At 38.4% G+C, this 17,968-nt stretch overlaps 1 protein-coding gene across 3 annotated transcripts in view; it reads right to left on the bottom strand.

The window, feature by feature from the left end:
* The window catches only part of UNC79 (unc-79 subunit of NALCN channel complex), a 249,818-nt gene that overhangs the window by 81,341 nt on the left and 150,509 nt on the right, over positions 1–17,968 (bottom strand). For 2 of the 3 annotated variants that reach the window (XM_027120418.1, XM_027120421.1), the window contains 4 exons: positions 14,463–14,644; positions 12,486–12,687; positions 11,510–11,689; positions 1,880–2,166 (listed from right to left, as the gene is read on the bottom strand). In XM_027120418.1, the coding sequence (XP_026976219.1) occupies positions 1,880–2,166; positions 11,510–11,689; positions 12,486–12,687; positions 14,463–14,644 (851 nt within the window). Of the gene's footprint in view, positions 1–1,879; positions 2,167–9,986; positions 10,053–11,509; positions 11,690–12,485; positions 12,688–14,462; positions 14,645–17,968 lie in introns of all 3 variants that reach the window. The other variant, XM_027120419.1, reaches the window with a different exon arrangement.

Genomic DNA, 17,968 nt, shown 5'->3' with positions numbered 1-17,968 from the left:
AGGCACATATATATATCAGTATGTATAAATGATCCCATTATTATAAAAAAATATGTGCACATATACATATACACACATATGTATGTATGCATGTATATATGAATGTATGTAAATCTGGAGCCAGTGACATACACCAAAATGTTAGTAAGTTATATTTGTCATGGGTTTCCTGGAGATTTGCATTTTAATTTTTTTCTTATATATCTAAAATAAATATGCATAATGTGAATATAGAAAGACAGAAGTGAGGGAGGAAGGGAGGTAAAGTTTGGCATCTGAAATGATGTATTCTCTCTCCATCATAGACAGCTGAGTATTAGTGAAGATCCATCTAGTTATCAACACCAGCAAGAGACACACATATTGTTCCCCCTTTGCTTCTCTGTGTTCATTATACTAACGATCTATTTGAGCTAAATAATAACAGCTACCATCACTGAGTCCCTACCATGAGATAGGCACTGATTAAGGCATTTGCAATATGTTGTCTCTAATCTTTCCCCCAAAAATCTATTACCAGTGAGCAAAGAAGCAAGGATGCTTAACAGTTAACAGTGGCAGAGCTGAAATTCATATCCATTTCTCTCTAGCCCCAAGTTCTACACCCTTTGCAGATTGGGACAGCCATTTCGGACAGTGAGATTTGTAACATTGGTCAAATTAGGCATATATATACCCAATGATCTGTTATGTCTGCTCCTGGACCCATATCCCAAAGGAATTCTTACACTGGTGAATAAGGTGCACGTACAGAATGTTCGTTGCTGATCTGTATAGGGTGGTGAGGAGTTGGGAGCAATATATGTAACTATCCACTGGGGGAGTGGATAGTTACATCATGGAAAATGTATACCATGATGTATAATACAGCAGTTAGAAGTAGCAGAGAAAGATGAAAAAAGCCACTGATGATAAGGTGACATGAAGTAAGTTGGGTGATTAACTCAACTCTCCACTTGAAGCCAAGAAAGGAAAACGATTTTTTTTAAAAAAACCTACAAACAAAACTTCCACACTTCTTTATTGTTTAATGGGTAGAGTTTCAGTTTAGGATGATGAAAAAATTCTAGAGATGGATGGTGGTGATGGTTACCTAACAATGTGAATATACTTACTGCCGCTGAACTGTACTCTTAAAAATGATTAAAATGACAATGGAATATTACTCAGCCATAAAAAGAAACGAAATTGAGTTATCTGTAGTGAGGTGGATGGACCTAGAGTCTGTCATACAGAGTGAAGTAAGTCAGAAAGAGAAAAACAAATACCACATGTTAACACATATATATGGAATCGAAAAAAAAAAAAAGGTTATGAAGAACTTAGGGGCAGGACAGGAATAAAGATGCAGACCTACTAGAGAATGGACTTGAGGACACGGGGAGGGGGAAGGGTGAGCTGGGACAAAGTGAGAGAGTGGCATGGACTTATATATACTACCAAATGTAAAATAGATAGCTAGTGGGAAGCAGCCGCATAGCACAGGGAGATCAGCTCAGTGCTTTGTGACCACCTAGAGGGGTGGGATAGGGAGGGTGGGAGGGAGGGAGATGCAAGAGGTAAGAGATATGGGAACATATGTATATGTATAGCTGATTCACTTTGTTATAAAGCAGAAACCAACACACCATTGTAAAGCAATTATACTCCAATAAATATGTTAAAAAAAAGATTAAAATGCTAAGTTTTCTGTATGTTTTACCCCCCCAAAATCCCCAACTCCCTTTATGATATCAGGCGGTTGATGTCCTCCACGTACCCCTGCCTAATAAAGTAACTTGTGCAAAACTTTACACTTAACCAATGTCAGCTAAATGGAATTTAATGACTTGTTTGTACTAAAAGCCTAACGGCATGACTCCTGAAAGCTTACACTTACTTGGGCAATTCCTGCAATAAACGCATTAAAACAAGTTGACAGGCGCATTTTTTGAGGTGCAATCATGAAGCAACCTTCCTGCTGGTCGTAGCCAAGTAAGACATACAGGTGCCGCTTGACCGTGTTGAAGGCCTTGGCGCTGCTGATGTCTGACTCGGCGCTGCTCTCATCCTTGGCCATGAACTTCATGAGCACGGTAATCAGCTGGTGCACTGTCTGGTGGTCGATCCCAGCATCTTCAGGGAGCAGGTCCTTGATGGTGTTGTCATTCTCAGGGGATTGTTGGCCTGTCAGTACAAGAAAGGCCATTGGTGGGTGGTTCCCCCACAGGTAAGTTTACACTAAAAACTCACTGATCAATGAAGCACCATAGCACCCTATTTCATTCTTTATATCGATAAAGCCTCTAAATATTTAAAGGTCTGCTCTAGACAAACTTAAAGGCACAATATGGCCTACTGAGCAAAGCACTGGTCCCAGGGTGGAAATTACAACGACCAAGTAATTTGGGAAGAATAAGGGAATGCAAAAAAAAAGGAGACACTATAAAGCAAAGTTATCTTCAAACAGCAAGACAAATACCTACACAAACTTTGCATTTAGCAAATTTTTGAATATCTTGGCAAAGTTTTATCCTCACTAATAAAGAGAAGTTTCCCTTCCAGCTTTGTAAAATAAGCGTGTAAGAATAACCACAAAAATCATTTTCCTAAAATCTACTGAGCGACTAAAACATCCATTGAGTTATTTTGTCTAAATTATAATCTCAATTCAGTTATGTTCAAATATCAGCTGATGCAAAAAGAAAAGTTTTCTTCTCCAAATCCTAAGATATTAGCAGTGTGTACTCTTTGAATGATATAGTCAAAATTAGAAATAGCAAATTATAAGCCCTGCTGTATGTAATGAGAAACATATAAGGGGTGGGAGGGCACAGACAGAAGGAAAGAAGCATGAACTTTTAAAAACAGAGAAAAACACCACATGAAGGTGAGCTGAAAGTTCACATGGAAAGAAAAAAAACCTTAGCCCTTGACTTACTCTTAACCTAACAAATAATTATATCTGAGTAGGTCCCTGACATTGACTTTCTCTGTTATTTCTCAAAGTCAGAAATTATACCCTGTCTCCCCTTGTTTTCTGCCTTTTCTGATCTGGTTTAGTTTAGGACTTTGAGGGAAGGAAGAGTGAGATTTGCTCTTCCATATTTATGTTTATGTTTTGGGCCTTATTCAAAATACCCTATATGCATTCTTGTCCTTCCTTTGACAAGCCACATGAGAATTTCTAAATTGGAAACAAAGTTTTTGCCTGGTGGGTTAGACCCACACACCAGCATTCTCATCTCTCATCCTGAGAGGAAACGTTCTAAATAATGACAAGCTTTGGTTACAAATCATTACAAACCAAACTTTGATTCTATCCATTTTAATTATGGCATGCAGGATACAACCAAGAGCTAGGTAGTAATGTATATCCTTTAACGCCTCAACTAATTTGGCAAAAATGTCAATCTTCTAGGACCAGCCAAGAGAAGCAAGATAGAAGAAATGTTTCCTGGAGGCCACAGAAATTAGCTGTCTCAAGCCTAAACACTTTCTCTGAAGTAGTGGCATGAAGGTAATGTCAAATTCCAAATTTACTAGTTTAGAACTGCACGTAAGGTTACATGCTTGGTTGTCTAGTTTTCCCAAGATGATCAGAAGAATGTTGATCTTTTCAAAAGTGGTACACTGAGATAGGATAGTTGACAATGAGTGAAGAGGCAGCAGAATCAACTAAGTCTAAGAACCTCTAGTATAGGGGAAATCACCTAACAAACTTCAATATGACTCTCGGACATTAACAACATTTTTCGGTCTCATAGAGTCTGTTCATGAAGGAATAAATGTATGCAATGTACTTTAGAGAAGTTTTAACCAAAAATTATTCAAATAAAACCTAAGGATTTGTTTATTACACTGTTTCACATGCAGAGAGTGGTGAATAAATTGTTACTATTATCATTATTTATTAGGCATGCATGACCCATCAGGAAAAAAAATCAATTCATGTGGAACACCCTATTTCACGAAAGGTCATAAATGTAAAGCATTACTGTATAATTAAATTAAATGTCTGAAATAGAAGATCAGACCAAATCCTTATTTTAAAAGTTTAAAGAACTATCTTTTCAGCATTGAAAAATATTTAGTCTTGATTTTTTTTTTTTTCCATCAGAGTATTACTTTACAACTAGCAGGAGGGTATTGCTCTGGGCAAGCTTGGGCCAAGAATGTGACAAGTGTGAGAATCTAGGTTACCTGCAGGGTTCAGTGTTATTGTAGCAGCAAGCAATGGCTGTTACGATGATATAGCTTCATTCCTCAATTCGTTTTAGCTCTGGGGGGCAAGGTTTAGGGGAGCATGTATCACTCAGCCCTGCTCAGCCACCTCCAAGTCTAGACTGGCTTGACTCCAAAGTTAAAAATGGAACTGAGGAGGAATTGAGAAGGAGATGCAACTTTGTTTTTTAGCCCTGAGAGTTTAGGGGACTCAAACAGAAGAAAGGGAGATCCAGACAAGGCCCAGCTAGGACACCGGCTCCCTATTTCCTCCTATCTAGTTCAAGTCTAGAAAATACACTATCAGGCTTCAAGTTTAAATATTTCAAATCTCTTCGCCCCATTGCAAGTAGACATTCATTTTAAAAGTGTGTAACCTTAGTTTTCCCCATCAAATCATATTTTCCTAATGACTAAGTATCATTTCACAAAGGCCCCATCCTCATTTTGGATTCATCTTCATCCATCTGCAGTGGTTAGCTTTAAGTTTGCTGCTCTCTGCTTTCCCTGAATAGCCAGTAATGAGTGATCTTTCACAAACCATTAAATGTACTGAAAAAAGAACTAGTTAATGGAACTTTTTGCATAAAGTGAAAGAAATCTCTTTTCATTCCAATAATTTACCCCTCCAAGTGTGGGCTTTGCAAGTCTATGCTTTGTACATTGTCTTTCTTTAAAAATAGCGTAAGCATGTGACTGACACCACTCTTCATCAGGAAAAGTTACCTTAATCAAATCCCTAAGAAAAATGAGCCTAGGAAAGCTGAAATTTTCTTTATGGATAAAGACAATATTACTATTTTAGTTATCTATAAAAGATATAAAATTTCCAGTTTAAAACTAAATGCCTATAATATTTTCTCTAAACGTGACAATTAAAACACTTCCTTTTGAATTCTAGTCTGTGAAATTCCTATATCTGTTTTAACTATAGAGATTTAACAGGTTAAGGGATTTGATTTTATCATTTTTGTAAAGAAAAATGTAAAAATCTTTATTATCATGGAGGCAGAGCTACTCCTACCCTCACTTTAACATGGACCGGGTCCATCATGACCTGTCCACAGAGTGGCACAGCTGATTGAAACGCCACGGTATAATACAGTTTTATTTATTCAGAATATGTGAAACCAGGCAGGACCAGGATCTGCTTTTCCAGACTTATCTCCTATTGCTCCACCCTAAATGCTCCACAGTCTTACACACGGGGCTACTCCTGGATCTCAGAATGGAGCCAGCCTTTTCCCACCTTGGTGTCTTTGCTCGTGATGCTCTCTTCACCTTGCACGGTGGTCCTCCACCCGCACCCCCAACTTTATCCTATGGATCTGGTCCCCAGAAGCCATTCTTATTAACATGCCCACCCTCCTCTCAGCAACTGGGGTCCTGAATCTATACATCTCCAAAAACAAGAAAGGAGGGAAGATGGGTGGAAAAGAGTGCAGGAAAATTTCCTTTAGCATTTCCCAACTCTCATGTGGCAAATAACTATTATGCGAGGCAGAACTTTTTTTTTTTACCCATTTGCTGTATTTCCCCTGTAAGAACAAAGACTCCTTGAAGGCCAGTGCTATGTCTTATCCAATTTTACATCCCTCACAGAATACGGGACAGTGTTTGATATATAGTAGATGCTCATAATTCATATATGTTTAAAGTGCATTGAATTCAAATAAATATTTCATATCTTTTCTACATGGGCAAAAACCTGATGAAGTCCCCAAACAGCAAGGAAGTGGGTAGGGAAATAGGGAACATTCCTCTTTGTAAGTCGACTCACTGACCCCTCTGTCAAGCCGACAAGTGACAATTAGGTAGTGGAAGGAAGTTTCTATGAGTTTACTCTGCATTTGGTCCAGAGAAACCAACGATCAAGCACTATAAATGAGTCTGCATTATGTTGGTAGTTCTAACTACACTGCCTCACTGGTCTCCGTGGCTCATTAAAACAACTTAAGGCTTCGTTCACAGCAGTTCTGTTCTGTATGCACAGAGCCACAGGAGGGCCGTAAAGCTGGGGCCGGTTACTAGCTGCATAGCCTCATGTGCTCCCCATCCCTGCCTTTGCCTCTCCTATCCCACATCCTATCACCATGCATTTACCTCCTATCCACCTGTCTAGGCCTGGCTGAGTCACCTGTCCACAAAACCTTCCTTGTTCCCTCCAGCTCTCCTCCCACTGCATTTGACGTGAACGATCCTGTAGTACTATCACTGTCACACGAGATGAGAGTTCACCTATGTTCATACTTTATCTCCCTTACTTGACTATAAGCAAGTTGAGAGTACAAGAATTTCTGATGTATCTTTACATTCTTCATATTTTCTAGTACAGCAGGTGCCCAATAAGTGTTTGGTCAATAGAAACTGTCATTTTCCGAAACTATCATTTCAATCAAGGTCATTCCTATAAAAACAATTGAATGATTTATTGGCTCTTAATGATCAATAGGCATTTTGCAAGTTAGTGAAGACATGAAATGTAAACCACCTCTAGAAAGAAAGAGAGAGCCCAAAGAGAAGTAATTTGGAATTCTAGGCAGGACATTGAGGGAGGCGGGAAATACAAGAGAGTTTTACCAGTGCTACCCAGTACTGGGTACCTTCTCTTGTTGACACAAATTCAGACCAAGAGATCTCAAGATTTCTCTGCAGGCTGGAGTAGAATTGAAAGTATATATGTCCCTTTAGGGATTAGGATAGCTCTAGACCAATCTATAAGTCCTGGTCAGGAAAGGTCCTTTGGTCTGGACACTCATGGGCTTAAGTCACACTGGAGCTTGAGTGCCCAAGTCAGCTCCCTGATAAGACTGGTGTCCTCACGTACCCCAAGGCAGGGACACCCTAAGACCAATTTATTGAGAAGAAGCTGTAGTGGAAAGAAAGCAAATAAAGTCTCCTGGACTCAAGTATCAGTCTCTATCTAACTAACTAGTTATATGTGATCATGAGCAAATTATATAAGCAGAGTTACTTAGTCCCCCAGGACCTCAGTTTTCCTGTCTGTATGTAAAGTGGAAAAAAAAATAATACTTTATGTATGCAGAGTTGTTGTGAAATCGAAATTAGATGATTTGCATTAAAAACACTCTTTATAAAAAGGTACTATACATATATAAAGTGCTATTGTCGTTATTAATATTATATACCTACTATTGTTTAATTATTCATCCCAGGGGATGAGGAAGAAGATATAACTAAGTTTCCCATGATCACATGGGGTTGATACCAATTTTCCAGTATAGTCCAATGGTAACCTACCATAACTGCTGCATTATATTCAATTAATATTCAACAGGTGTTCTGAATCACCAAAAGCAAAGAATTCCTGGTTCTCACAGCATCAGTGAAAAAACAGCTTATATCTAATTATAATTATACCAAATTCAGACTAGCAGGTAAAATTGTATATTTCATCAATTGGGATTAAATGAAGGTGCTGAGCTCCTGCTAGCATTACCACACATGCCTTGCAAGAGAGATCAAGACATCTGGGCTTGAGACCCAGATCTGTCACCAACAAGCTTGTGAAACTTGTTCCTTTCTGGGAACCTCAGTTTCCTCTTCTGGAAAATGAGAATGTTAACATATCTCTAATGTTTCAGCTATGACAGTCTATGAATTTTACTTATATGCACAAAGGCCTTTGATTTGACTCATAAAAGTCACAGAGGGGGCTTCCCTGGTGGCGTAGTGGTTGAGAGTCCGCCTGCCGATGCAGGGGACACGGGTTCGTGCCCCGGTCCGGGAAGATCCCACATGCCGTGGAGCGGCTAGGCCTGTGAGCCATGGCCACTGAGCCTGCGTGTCCGGAGCCTGTGCTCCGCAACGGCAGAGGCCACAACAGTGAGAGGCCCGCATACCGCAAAAAAAAAAAAAAAAAAAAAGTCACAGAGGAATGCAACTCTTCAGTAGCCTTGCAGAGTTTACCCTCTATACAAGTGCATTTCTGTTGCAAAATTTGCTGTGGGCAATATGTAAATGCTAAGATCAGAGAGCCATAAACTGTAAATCCAGTGTCCAAAAGTTCAGCCTAAAGAGCAACTAAAATTAAGTCTTGCTGCATAATTAAAGGACACCTGCTTTATTTCAGGCCTGATCAATAAGAGGTGTTGCACAGAGGAGCTCATTACTTGTACCAAACAAAAGCATGTTCGTTAAATAGCAAGGTCTTCGGTTTCCATTTAATTACTATCTTAAACCACTCTGTACAATCTTGTGATTATCCTGGCGTGTCTTTGCTTCCAAGTTAAAACACTCAGTGTTCAGTAAATAATAATGCAAAAATGAAAAACTAGTTTGAAATTGCCTTATAAGCTGAGCCACCTGTTTCCAAATCTAAGCAAGTTTTGCTTATGGTGGTGTCATGTAATTATCTTTCCAGAAGCATTAGCTTTATATTTAATTTAAACAATACTGTTATCTGCCCCTTTTCCATCTGATCACTTTTGATGGGACAATTAGACACCTAAAGGCTTTTCTTCAAGAAACATATGTACATGTTTTTCCAAAGAGATGTGAGAGGACTCCTACGGTTGGATTGTTAAAATGGATAATAATAATCAAAGACTAGCTTTTCAACTAAGCCTTAAGACAAAAAGAAAAGACAGGGTAAGATAAAGGTAACTTATGAAATTGCATAAGACCAATCTCAAAAAGACCTAACTGAAGGGAAAATGGATATTTTCACATTTTAAATGAAGCTCAGGATCAGAAATTCTTATTTTTATTCTTTTTTTTTTTTAAATCCCAGCACAATTGAGGCCCGAGTGATGCTCAAAACAAGGTAGAGGGACTCTGCCAAGTGTGTGCTCCCCTTTTCTCATCAATTTTAAAAGCAAAAATGCACTTAGGCCAACATCTGCCATGTGCATTCACAGTATTTAGGGCTCTCCCTCTTCCCCTCGTCTCCCACGCCTAACTGCTTCTCTTTCTACCATCGTTTTTACAACACGTTCTTGAAAGTCTCCTTACTTGAAATACTCTCCTTCTGAGAGTATCGGTACCATTCTGAAAAGTTTATTTTAAAACTACTCTTAGATGAATAGCCAAACGTTGTATAGCATGATACATAGGTGGTAGTTACCAGGTTTGTTTTGGACAAATAAGCAGGTATTCAGAACCTCCACAATTTTCCCAGCAAGTATGGCATCATGTGTGTAGATAACATTCAGTCTGTAACAGGCTCGCCAGCGTCCCTTCAACCCTTAAGATACTTCATGATAAGTTAATCTATCAAGAACGTCAAAGGACAGTTACACTCTACCAAGCAGAATATGATCCCATGGTCCTCTAAACAATGGAAATCCTCCTTTCTCGAGAGACAGAAATGCATGTAGGAGTTGCAAAGAATCGGAAATGGCTAAGGGGATGAGTGAATGATGGTGGTTCAAATGTATAACCTTTTAAAATGTAAATGAAATGTTTTTCCTAGAGCAGATATATATGAACATAATATTTCTATGTGTAAAAACACATACAAATATAAGTACTAGGTATAGTTCTAGTCATACTGGCTCTCGGGGGAAAAGTGCATACTCGGGTAACATGATGCTTCTTACTGGACCATAAGTTAACAGGATCAAAAGTCATCTGCCAATTTTAAGATGGAAAGAATTGCCATGTCAGGGGCTCAAACACTTGAGCATCTCGAAGGGGTAAAACCCTTCGAGCTTTCAAATCCTAAATACATCACTCTGGTCCAGTTAGAGACATCGTATTCTTTACCTCGTCCACCTGTGATAGACACTTGCACACGGCCCTTCAACGTCAGAAGTACCCACCTGGCATCTGTTCGGGTGTCCCACCGAGAGCTGGAGCAGACTGCTCATGCCTGGTCAACCTCACAGCTTAAAAATCAACAACAACTCTATTTAAATAAGCATTAAAAACAACTTGAGCCTAGAAAACATACTCAGTGCTAACTGCACTGGATAGCAGGAGCAAGTTTAGTTTTCATATTTGTAATTAACATCACATACAAGATGTTTACGTCACAGAAGTTCTGTGGCTTTCTTTGAATCTAAAGAACATCCTTTAATGTTACTTCAATTCTTATTCTTCAAAATTGTCATGTGAATCAATTAACAAGAAATAACAATAAATAAACTTTATATCCCAAACTGATTAGTTAGGTTATAAAAGAGCTGGGAAATTCATATAGAAATTGTAATTTATTGAATCTAGCTACTGGTTTCTAGAATCTGATGCAGTTTCACTGGGCCTAGCAATGCTAAAGGTTATTCTTAAATGGCCATCTGTTATTATCTTTGCTCCCTGAAAAGCTGGGTCATTGATTGCTTAAAGAGCTTTCATTGACTCTTCCAAAGTTCAAAATACCACATTTCCGTAGCTTGTCATAAAATAGAGAGAAATGCAATAAAAAAAATAAAATCATAGTTATGATTAAAAATGGTTATGTTACATATAGCTGACTTCTAAGAAATGTCAATGAAAAAACAAACATTTCAGCTTCTGACAGGATAAGAAAATATGTTTTATGGTGTTATTTTATTAACTACATGACATTATTTAAAAATTAAATCATTTAATAAATGTTACAAGTTAGTATTATATTTAATGTACTTATTCACTAATATGATGATTTAGTTATGAATTTTTAATTATTTGTCATTCATGAGCCATTGCTAATCATTACAGTTCATCTAGTCATTTGGTAATTTTTTGTTTTCTTTAAAAGTGCAATATAAAAAAAGACCTTTAGAAAACAAGTATATATGGTCTTTTTTTAGTTGGCAATGATGTTTGTTTTTATTTATAAATTATCTGGTGAAGTTGGGCAGAAATTCAACTTATCAGCCTGTTTTTTCTTTTTTGAAAACACCATTATTATTGGTTTTCTAGGAGCCTGTTGGCTGGCTTTGCCATTCATGAAAAGAAAATGCATTCCAAAGTTCCACTCTACCCTCTTAGTTGCCATGGGTCTTGACAAAGTCTCATCCAGGAAGCTCTTAGGTTATAATGGTGGTAGTGGAAACTTTCATATTCTAGGACTTAGGAGCAAACGCTTCTCCTGCGTCTCCTGCCATGCATCAACGGAGTTAACTGCCTTCTACATTTCAAAACAATCTGCTGCTGGATCGGGGATTTGTTTCACCAGCAACTGGGAAAAGCCACCCAGGGCATTGAAACATCTGAGGGGATCCTCTAGGGAATATGAAGGCCAATGCAGCTGAAGGAGCTCAGTTTGCTAAATACACTACTATCTGTGAACATTCAACAAGACATGTCAGCCTCAGAAAGACATCAAACAGATTTAAGGGAAGGATGGAAGAAGATACTCAACGGATTTTGGAGGTTAGGGTCTCAGGGAGGGAGAGCGCCCTCTTGGACTCCGCGGGCCCTTTCACGCTGTCTCTGAGGGAACGCACACTCTTCTGGCGGTTCCTTGCAAAACGAGCCCTCTTGATCTTCCACAAGGCTGCATCACTGAGATTAGCGACATTGGTCCTCACAGCAGTGATAGCTTTGCAAAAGGAATTAGAGGTGATCATTTTCCTTAACTCGCTATGTTATACAAGTAGTTTGAAACAATCCATCTGTGTATATTTTCAATATTAAAAGTCATCTTCCATGGATACATTTCTCATTCATCTATCTCCCTCTATGAGAAGCCTTATATTAAAAAATCATGGCTATTACCTATTTTGACTATCATTTATCATTTTTCTGTTTAGACCATAAGATTAAAGTATCTAATTTTGTTATCACGGGATAAATAGTTGAGTGACCAAAGTCTTTCCTCCATCTGTTTAGAGCTCCAGGTAACTGATTACTAAGCATGGAAGAGTAAATTTACAAAGTGCAAATATATCTCACAAAATTCCTCACGGACATTACAAACATGATGGTTGAATACTATTTAAGGAACACAGAGTCACAAATAGTTCTCATCGGTCCTCAAATAAATTAGATTTTTTTTTTCATTTTTTTTTTTGGCCGCGCGACATGGCATGTGGGATCTTAGTTCCCCGACCGGGGATTGAACCCATGCCTCCTGCATTGGAAGCGTGGAGTCTTAACCACTGGACCGCCAGGGAAGTGCCTAAATGAGAAAAATTTTGATGTTGGAATGCCAGAAAATAGTTAACCTGCAGATTACCACAGTAGATATTCAATAAACATTTGATGAACTGAGTACATGAAGTCAAGGTATCCTCCATAATGGGAAATTAAACTACATGCGGAGCATCTTCTGTTTATCCAGCAAGCACCAGAATAGGAACTGTGACTGTTTAAAGCAAGTTCTTTGTTTTGCTTACTTGTAGGAAAAGGAAATTCTTTGTTACAATCCAAATGTAGCTGAGCTTCCAAAGAAAGCGTTTCAAATCTGTTGACAAAGAACTCCCAACTCAAAGCAGGAATATCTTGCTTAAGAAAATGCAAGAGTAAAAGCTTGCTCAATATTGTGGGTCGATCTTTAACCACAGTATCAAACTGGAAGTCAAGACAAAGACACAGACCCTGGGGAAAAGGTTAAAAAAAAAAAAAAAAAAGGCAAGTCAGATGTAAATACACCAAGCAAAGTCAGTGAAACAAGGCAGCCTCCTCAATCCATGCTTACAATGAAGAATGAATGATTCAACTGAAATCTTCTTTGATTGCATTTTTGGTAGGGAAAAAAAAAAAACGCAGAAGAGGAGCTTCTCCTAATCGTTGAATATCTCTTGAATTTTGACTCAGAAATCTGAGCTAAATGTATATTATTGATTCTTCTGATGCATCGAATAATAACCACTTAATCCAAATACCCTCAGACCAGTGTTTCTTTCTTTAATGTCTGTAGTTTCTATTAAGAGAAGCGTACTTCCAAAACTACATTTTAGAATACACAAGAATATGGTCTTTAAATTCCCTTTCAATGCTAAATTCCATGATTCTAAAAGAAAGGAAAGTCATCTTGTCTTCTTGGAATGTGAGTGGAACATAGAATCTTAAGAAATCCAAGTTGGAATGGACTGAGCATCTATTTCTCTAGTATGTGAGTCTACCATTTCCCTTTTTTTAACTGAATGAAATTTTAAAACTAATTCATCCAATTATGCTATTAATTCATTCAACTCTCATCTAATGAGTGCCTCCTATGTTCCAAGCCCTGAGCGGGGGTTAGACATACAACTACCTTGTCTTATTAAGACCAACACAGAAGGACTATGCAGAAGACAACTGGGAATTTTTACATGGGGAGGTATGGGTCCACAAGCAGCAGAGCTCTACAATTTTTCAGATTCTGCATAGTTTGCCCTTTCTTCTTAGTCTTTTTTACAAGAGAAGCTCTTACACTGGTTTGGGAGACCTTGTGTACACACACACATACACACACACACACACACACACACAATTAAGAACATGGACATTATTATGAGTCAGACCTGAGTTTGTGCTGCCACTTATTAGCCGTGTGACTCTGAAAAAGTTACTTAAACTTTCTAACCCTCAACTTCTCTATCTGTAAAATGGGAACACACACAATATTATTGTGAGGATTAAATGAAGTAATGCATGATGGGACACTTCTCATGCACTGCCCCGGAAACACAATACCTGTTTGACAAATGTTAGTTCTTGCCATTATTATTACTTTTAATAATAACAATATAATAATAAATCAGGTGCCAATGTGGAAAAACAGTAGATCAGGACTTTAGAGGTTCTAGTCTTGGTTCTCCCATGAATTCACTCTGTGTTCTTTGAAAAGTCACATTATCTCTCTGAGACTTGGTTTTTTCAAGTATAAAATAAAGGTGCCAAATAAGCTAAACAAACAACTCTCTCCAGGCCTCACATTTCATGTCTCTCTGATTTTACTTTGTGGTATTTCATTTCAGTAGTATATTTGCCATCTCTTGTTTTGCTTTGGTTTATATTATAATTCATTTGATTTCTCCTTGCATCTAGACTCAGTGACAAGGGCTTCTGCCCCAGGAGCCAGCTAAATGGTATAAAATAACCAACCTAGTTTAAAAATCTGCCACACACACAAAATTATACAATAATTATCATCTGTCAGAAGCGATGGCAGCATAGGGACAAAGACTGGAAAGAAAGAATCAACAAATAAAAACAAGAGATCTGTTAATACAGTGTGGTTCTGGGATGCTTTTCTCGATGTAAAAATTTCCACTGTTACCATCATCATCAGTATTCTGTGTGTTTATGTGACAAATAACTCAATGAATTAGTAGAGTAGAGCAGAGCACCATCCGCAGAGCAGATAATGCACATCTGAGGGACGTCACCTGCAAGGCTGGCCTCTTTATGGTGTCAAGCAGGAGACCAGCCCTTGTAGCCACAGCTGGGTTGACGTCCTCCACAGCCGTCAGAAAGCAGCAGAAGGCGTGTGCCAGGGAGTACTTCAGCAGGTGGTTTTTGGTCACTGAATGAATATCCAGAAATCTACAAATTACAGCCACTTTTTCCACTGCAATGTCAAAGGCAGAGAACAAAAAAAATTGACATTTATTTAGACGGTCTGAGAAATGATCCCACAGAGAAAAAGCTAACTCTGGGCCCCCCTACGCTGATGTTAAATACCAAAAGGAAATTCTAATGCCACCTTTTTTTAAAAATTTATTTATTTACTTATTTTTATTTTTGGCTGTGTTGGGTCTTTGTTTCTGTGCGAGGGCTTTCTCTAGTTGCGGCAAGCGGGGGCCACTCTTCATCGCGGTGCGTGGGCCTCTCACTGTCGCGGCCTCTCTTGTTGCGGAGCACAGGCTCCAGACGCGCAGGCTCAGTACTTGTGGCTCACGGGCCCAGTTGCTCCGCGGCATGTGGGATCTTCCCAGACCAGGGCTCAAACCCGTGTCCCCTGCACTGGCAGGCAGATTCTCAACCACTGCGCCACCAGGGAAGCCCTAATGCCACCTTCTTTAGTGTTCCATTTTATCTGTGCAGCAGAAACCGTTTCTACGCAGTGTAGTATTTTTATGTCAGGCAGCCTTGATTTAGTTTTGGGTTTTCTTTTCTTTTCTTTTTAATGGTCTTTACCTTTGTTTAACTTTCAGCCACATTTCAAACTTTTCAAAATGCCTCCATGCTCATATCTTTGTCCATTCTATAGAGGTTCTGCAGACCACACAGGGATGTGGGACGTGCCCACCAGGGCTGGCTCTAAGTCCTTAATATGTCATGAAGTGATATGACAACCAGTCTTCCTGGGGCTATAGAAGCCACATATTTCTTCCATGAAACAGATGCACCATTATTCTGCACATCTATATTAAATTATTCCAGCCACTCTTTAAACATAGCTTTATAAAAAGTTATAATAAATAGTGAAGCAATATAGTTCCATGCAAAGACATTTCAGGACTTTACTTAAGCTGTTCCAGCAGCCTAGACAGAATATTCTTTCTATTCTTTTCTGCTTATTGACATTCTACCATCCTTAAAGAGTCTGCTGCTGAAATTCTACCGTTCTGTAAAGTCACTCTGACTTCCTAGAGTGGCCTTTCCATCCCACGAACTCCTGCAAAAATACTATTCATTTACCTATGGCATTTGTGTGTTTATATATAGCTATATGACATATCTTCTGTTGTCTGAATTATATCTATACCATTATCTTCTGTTGTCTTGAATTATATTTTTACTGTTATAGTTTCTTAATCTCTTACATGTTTATATTTGATCTCATCAATTAAATTAGGAGCTTCTTGAGGGCAAGAATCTGCTCTTACACTCTTCGTATTGCTCCCATGATAACTAGTACATACAGTATTTATTCAATAAATTCACTGATTCACTTATTTTTAATTAACCATAATGGAAAAGAACTAGTACATACAGTATTTATTCAATAAATTCACTGATTCACTTATTTTTAATTAACCATAATGGAAAAGAATATGAAAAATATGTATAGGGCTTCCCTGGTGGTGCAGTGGTTGACAGTCCACCTGCCGATGCAGGGGACACGGGTTCATGCCCCAGTCCGGGAAGATCCCACGTGCCGCAAAGCGGCTGGGCCCGTGAGCCACGGCCGCTAAGCCTGAGTGTCCGGAGCCTGTACTCTGCAATGGGAGAGGCCACAACAGGGAGAGGCCTGCGTACTGCAAAAAAAAAACAAAAACAAAAACAAAAAACTTCCCTCTTAGAACTGCTTTTGCTGCATCCCATAGATTTTGGGTCGTTGTGTTTTCATTATCATTTGTTTCTAGGTATTTTTTGATTTCCTCTTTGATTTCTTCAGTGATCTCTTGGTTATTAAGTAGCGTATTGTTTAGCCTCCATGTGTTTGTATTTTTTACAGATTTTTTTCCGTAATTGATATCTAGTCTCATAGCGTTGTGGTCAAAAAAGATACTTGATATGATTTCAGTTTTCTTAAATTTACCAAGGCTTGATTTGTGACCCAAGATATGATCTATCCTGGAGAACGTTCCATGAGTACTTGAGAAGAAAGTGTATTCTGTTGTTTTTGGATGGAATGTCCTATAAATATCAATTAAGTCCACATTGTTTAATGTATCATTTAAAGCTTGTGTTTCCTTATTCAGTTTCATCTTGGATGATCTGTCCACTGGTGAAAATGGGGTGTTAAAGTCCCCTACTATGATTGTGTTACTGTCAATTTCCCCTTTTATGGCCGTTAGCATTTGCCTTATGTATTGAGACGCTCCTATGTTGGGTGCATAAATATTTACAATGGTTATATCTTCTTCTTGGATTGATCCCTTGATCATTACGTAGTGTCTTTCTTTGTCTCTTGTAATTGTCTTTATTTTAAAGTCTATTTTGCCTGATATGAGAATTGCTACTCCAGCTTTCTTTTGATTTGCATTTGCATGGAATATCTTTTTCCATCCCCTCACTTTCAGTCTGTATGTGTCCCTAGGTCTGAAGTGGGTCTCTTGTAGACAGCATATATACAGCTCTTGTTTTTGTATCCATTCAGCCAGTCTATATCTTTTGGTTGGAGCATTTAATCCATTTACATTTAAGGTAGTTATCGATATGTATGTTCTTATTACCATTTTCTTAATCGTTTTCGGTTTGTTATTGTAGGTCTTTTCCTTCTCTTGTGTTTCGTGCCCAGAGAAGTTCCTTTAGCATTTGTTGTAAAGCTGGTTTGGTGGTGCTGTATTCTCTTAGCTTTTGCTTGTCTGTAAAGCTTTTAAGTTCTCTGTCGAATCTGAATGAGATCCTTGCTGGGTAGAGTAATCTTGGTTGTAGGTTTTTCCCTTTCATCAGTTTAAATATGTCCTGCCAGTCCCTTCTGGCTTGCAGAGTTTCTGCTAAAAGATCAGCTGTTAACATTATGGGGATTCCTTGTATGTTATTTGTTGCTTTTCCCTTGCTGCTTTTAATATTTTTTCTTTGTATTTAATTTTTGATAGTTTGATTAATATGTGTCTTGGCGTGTTTCTCCTTGGATTTATCCTGTATGGGACTCTCTGCGCTTCCTGGACTTGATTAACTATTCCTTTCCCATATTAGGGAAGTTTTCAACTATAATCTCTTCAAATATTTTCTCCATCCCTTTCTTTTTCTCTTCTTCTTCTGGGACCCCTATATAATTCGAATGTTGGTGGGTTTAATGTTGTCCCAGAGGTCTCTAAGACTGTCCTCAATTCTTTTCATTCTTTTTTCTTTATTCTGCTCTGTAGTAGTTATTTCCACTATTTTATCTTCCAGGTCACTTATCCGTTCTTCTGCCTCAGTTATTCTGCAATTGATTCCTTCTAGAGAGTTTTTAATGTCATTTATTGTGTTGTTCATCATTGTTTGGGAGGTGGCATTT

Source organism: Aethalodelphis obliquidens, unplaced genomic scaffold, assembly GCF_003676395.1.
Source record: "Aethalodelphis obliquidens isolate GAN/ISIS:26980383/991018 unplaced genomic scaffold, ASM367639v1 scaffold21, whole genome shotgun sequence".
Taxonomy (NCBI): domain Eukaryota; kingdom Metazoa; phylum Chordata; class Mammalia; order Artiodactyla; family Delphinidae; genus Aethalodelphis; species Aethalodelphis obliquidens.
Note: the sequence above shows the minus strand (reverse complement) of the source record. Positions and strands in the feature narration are given on the sequence as shown.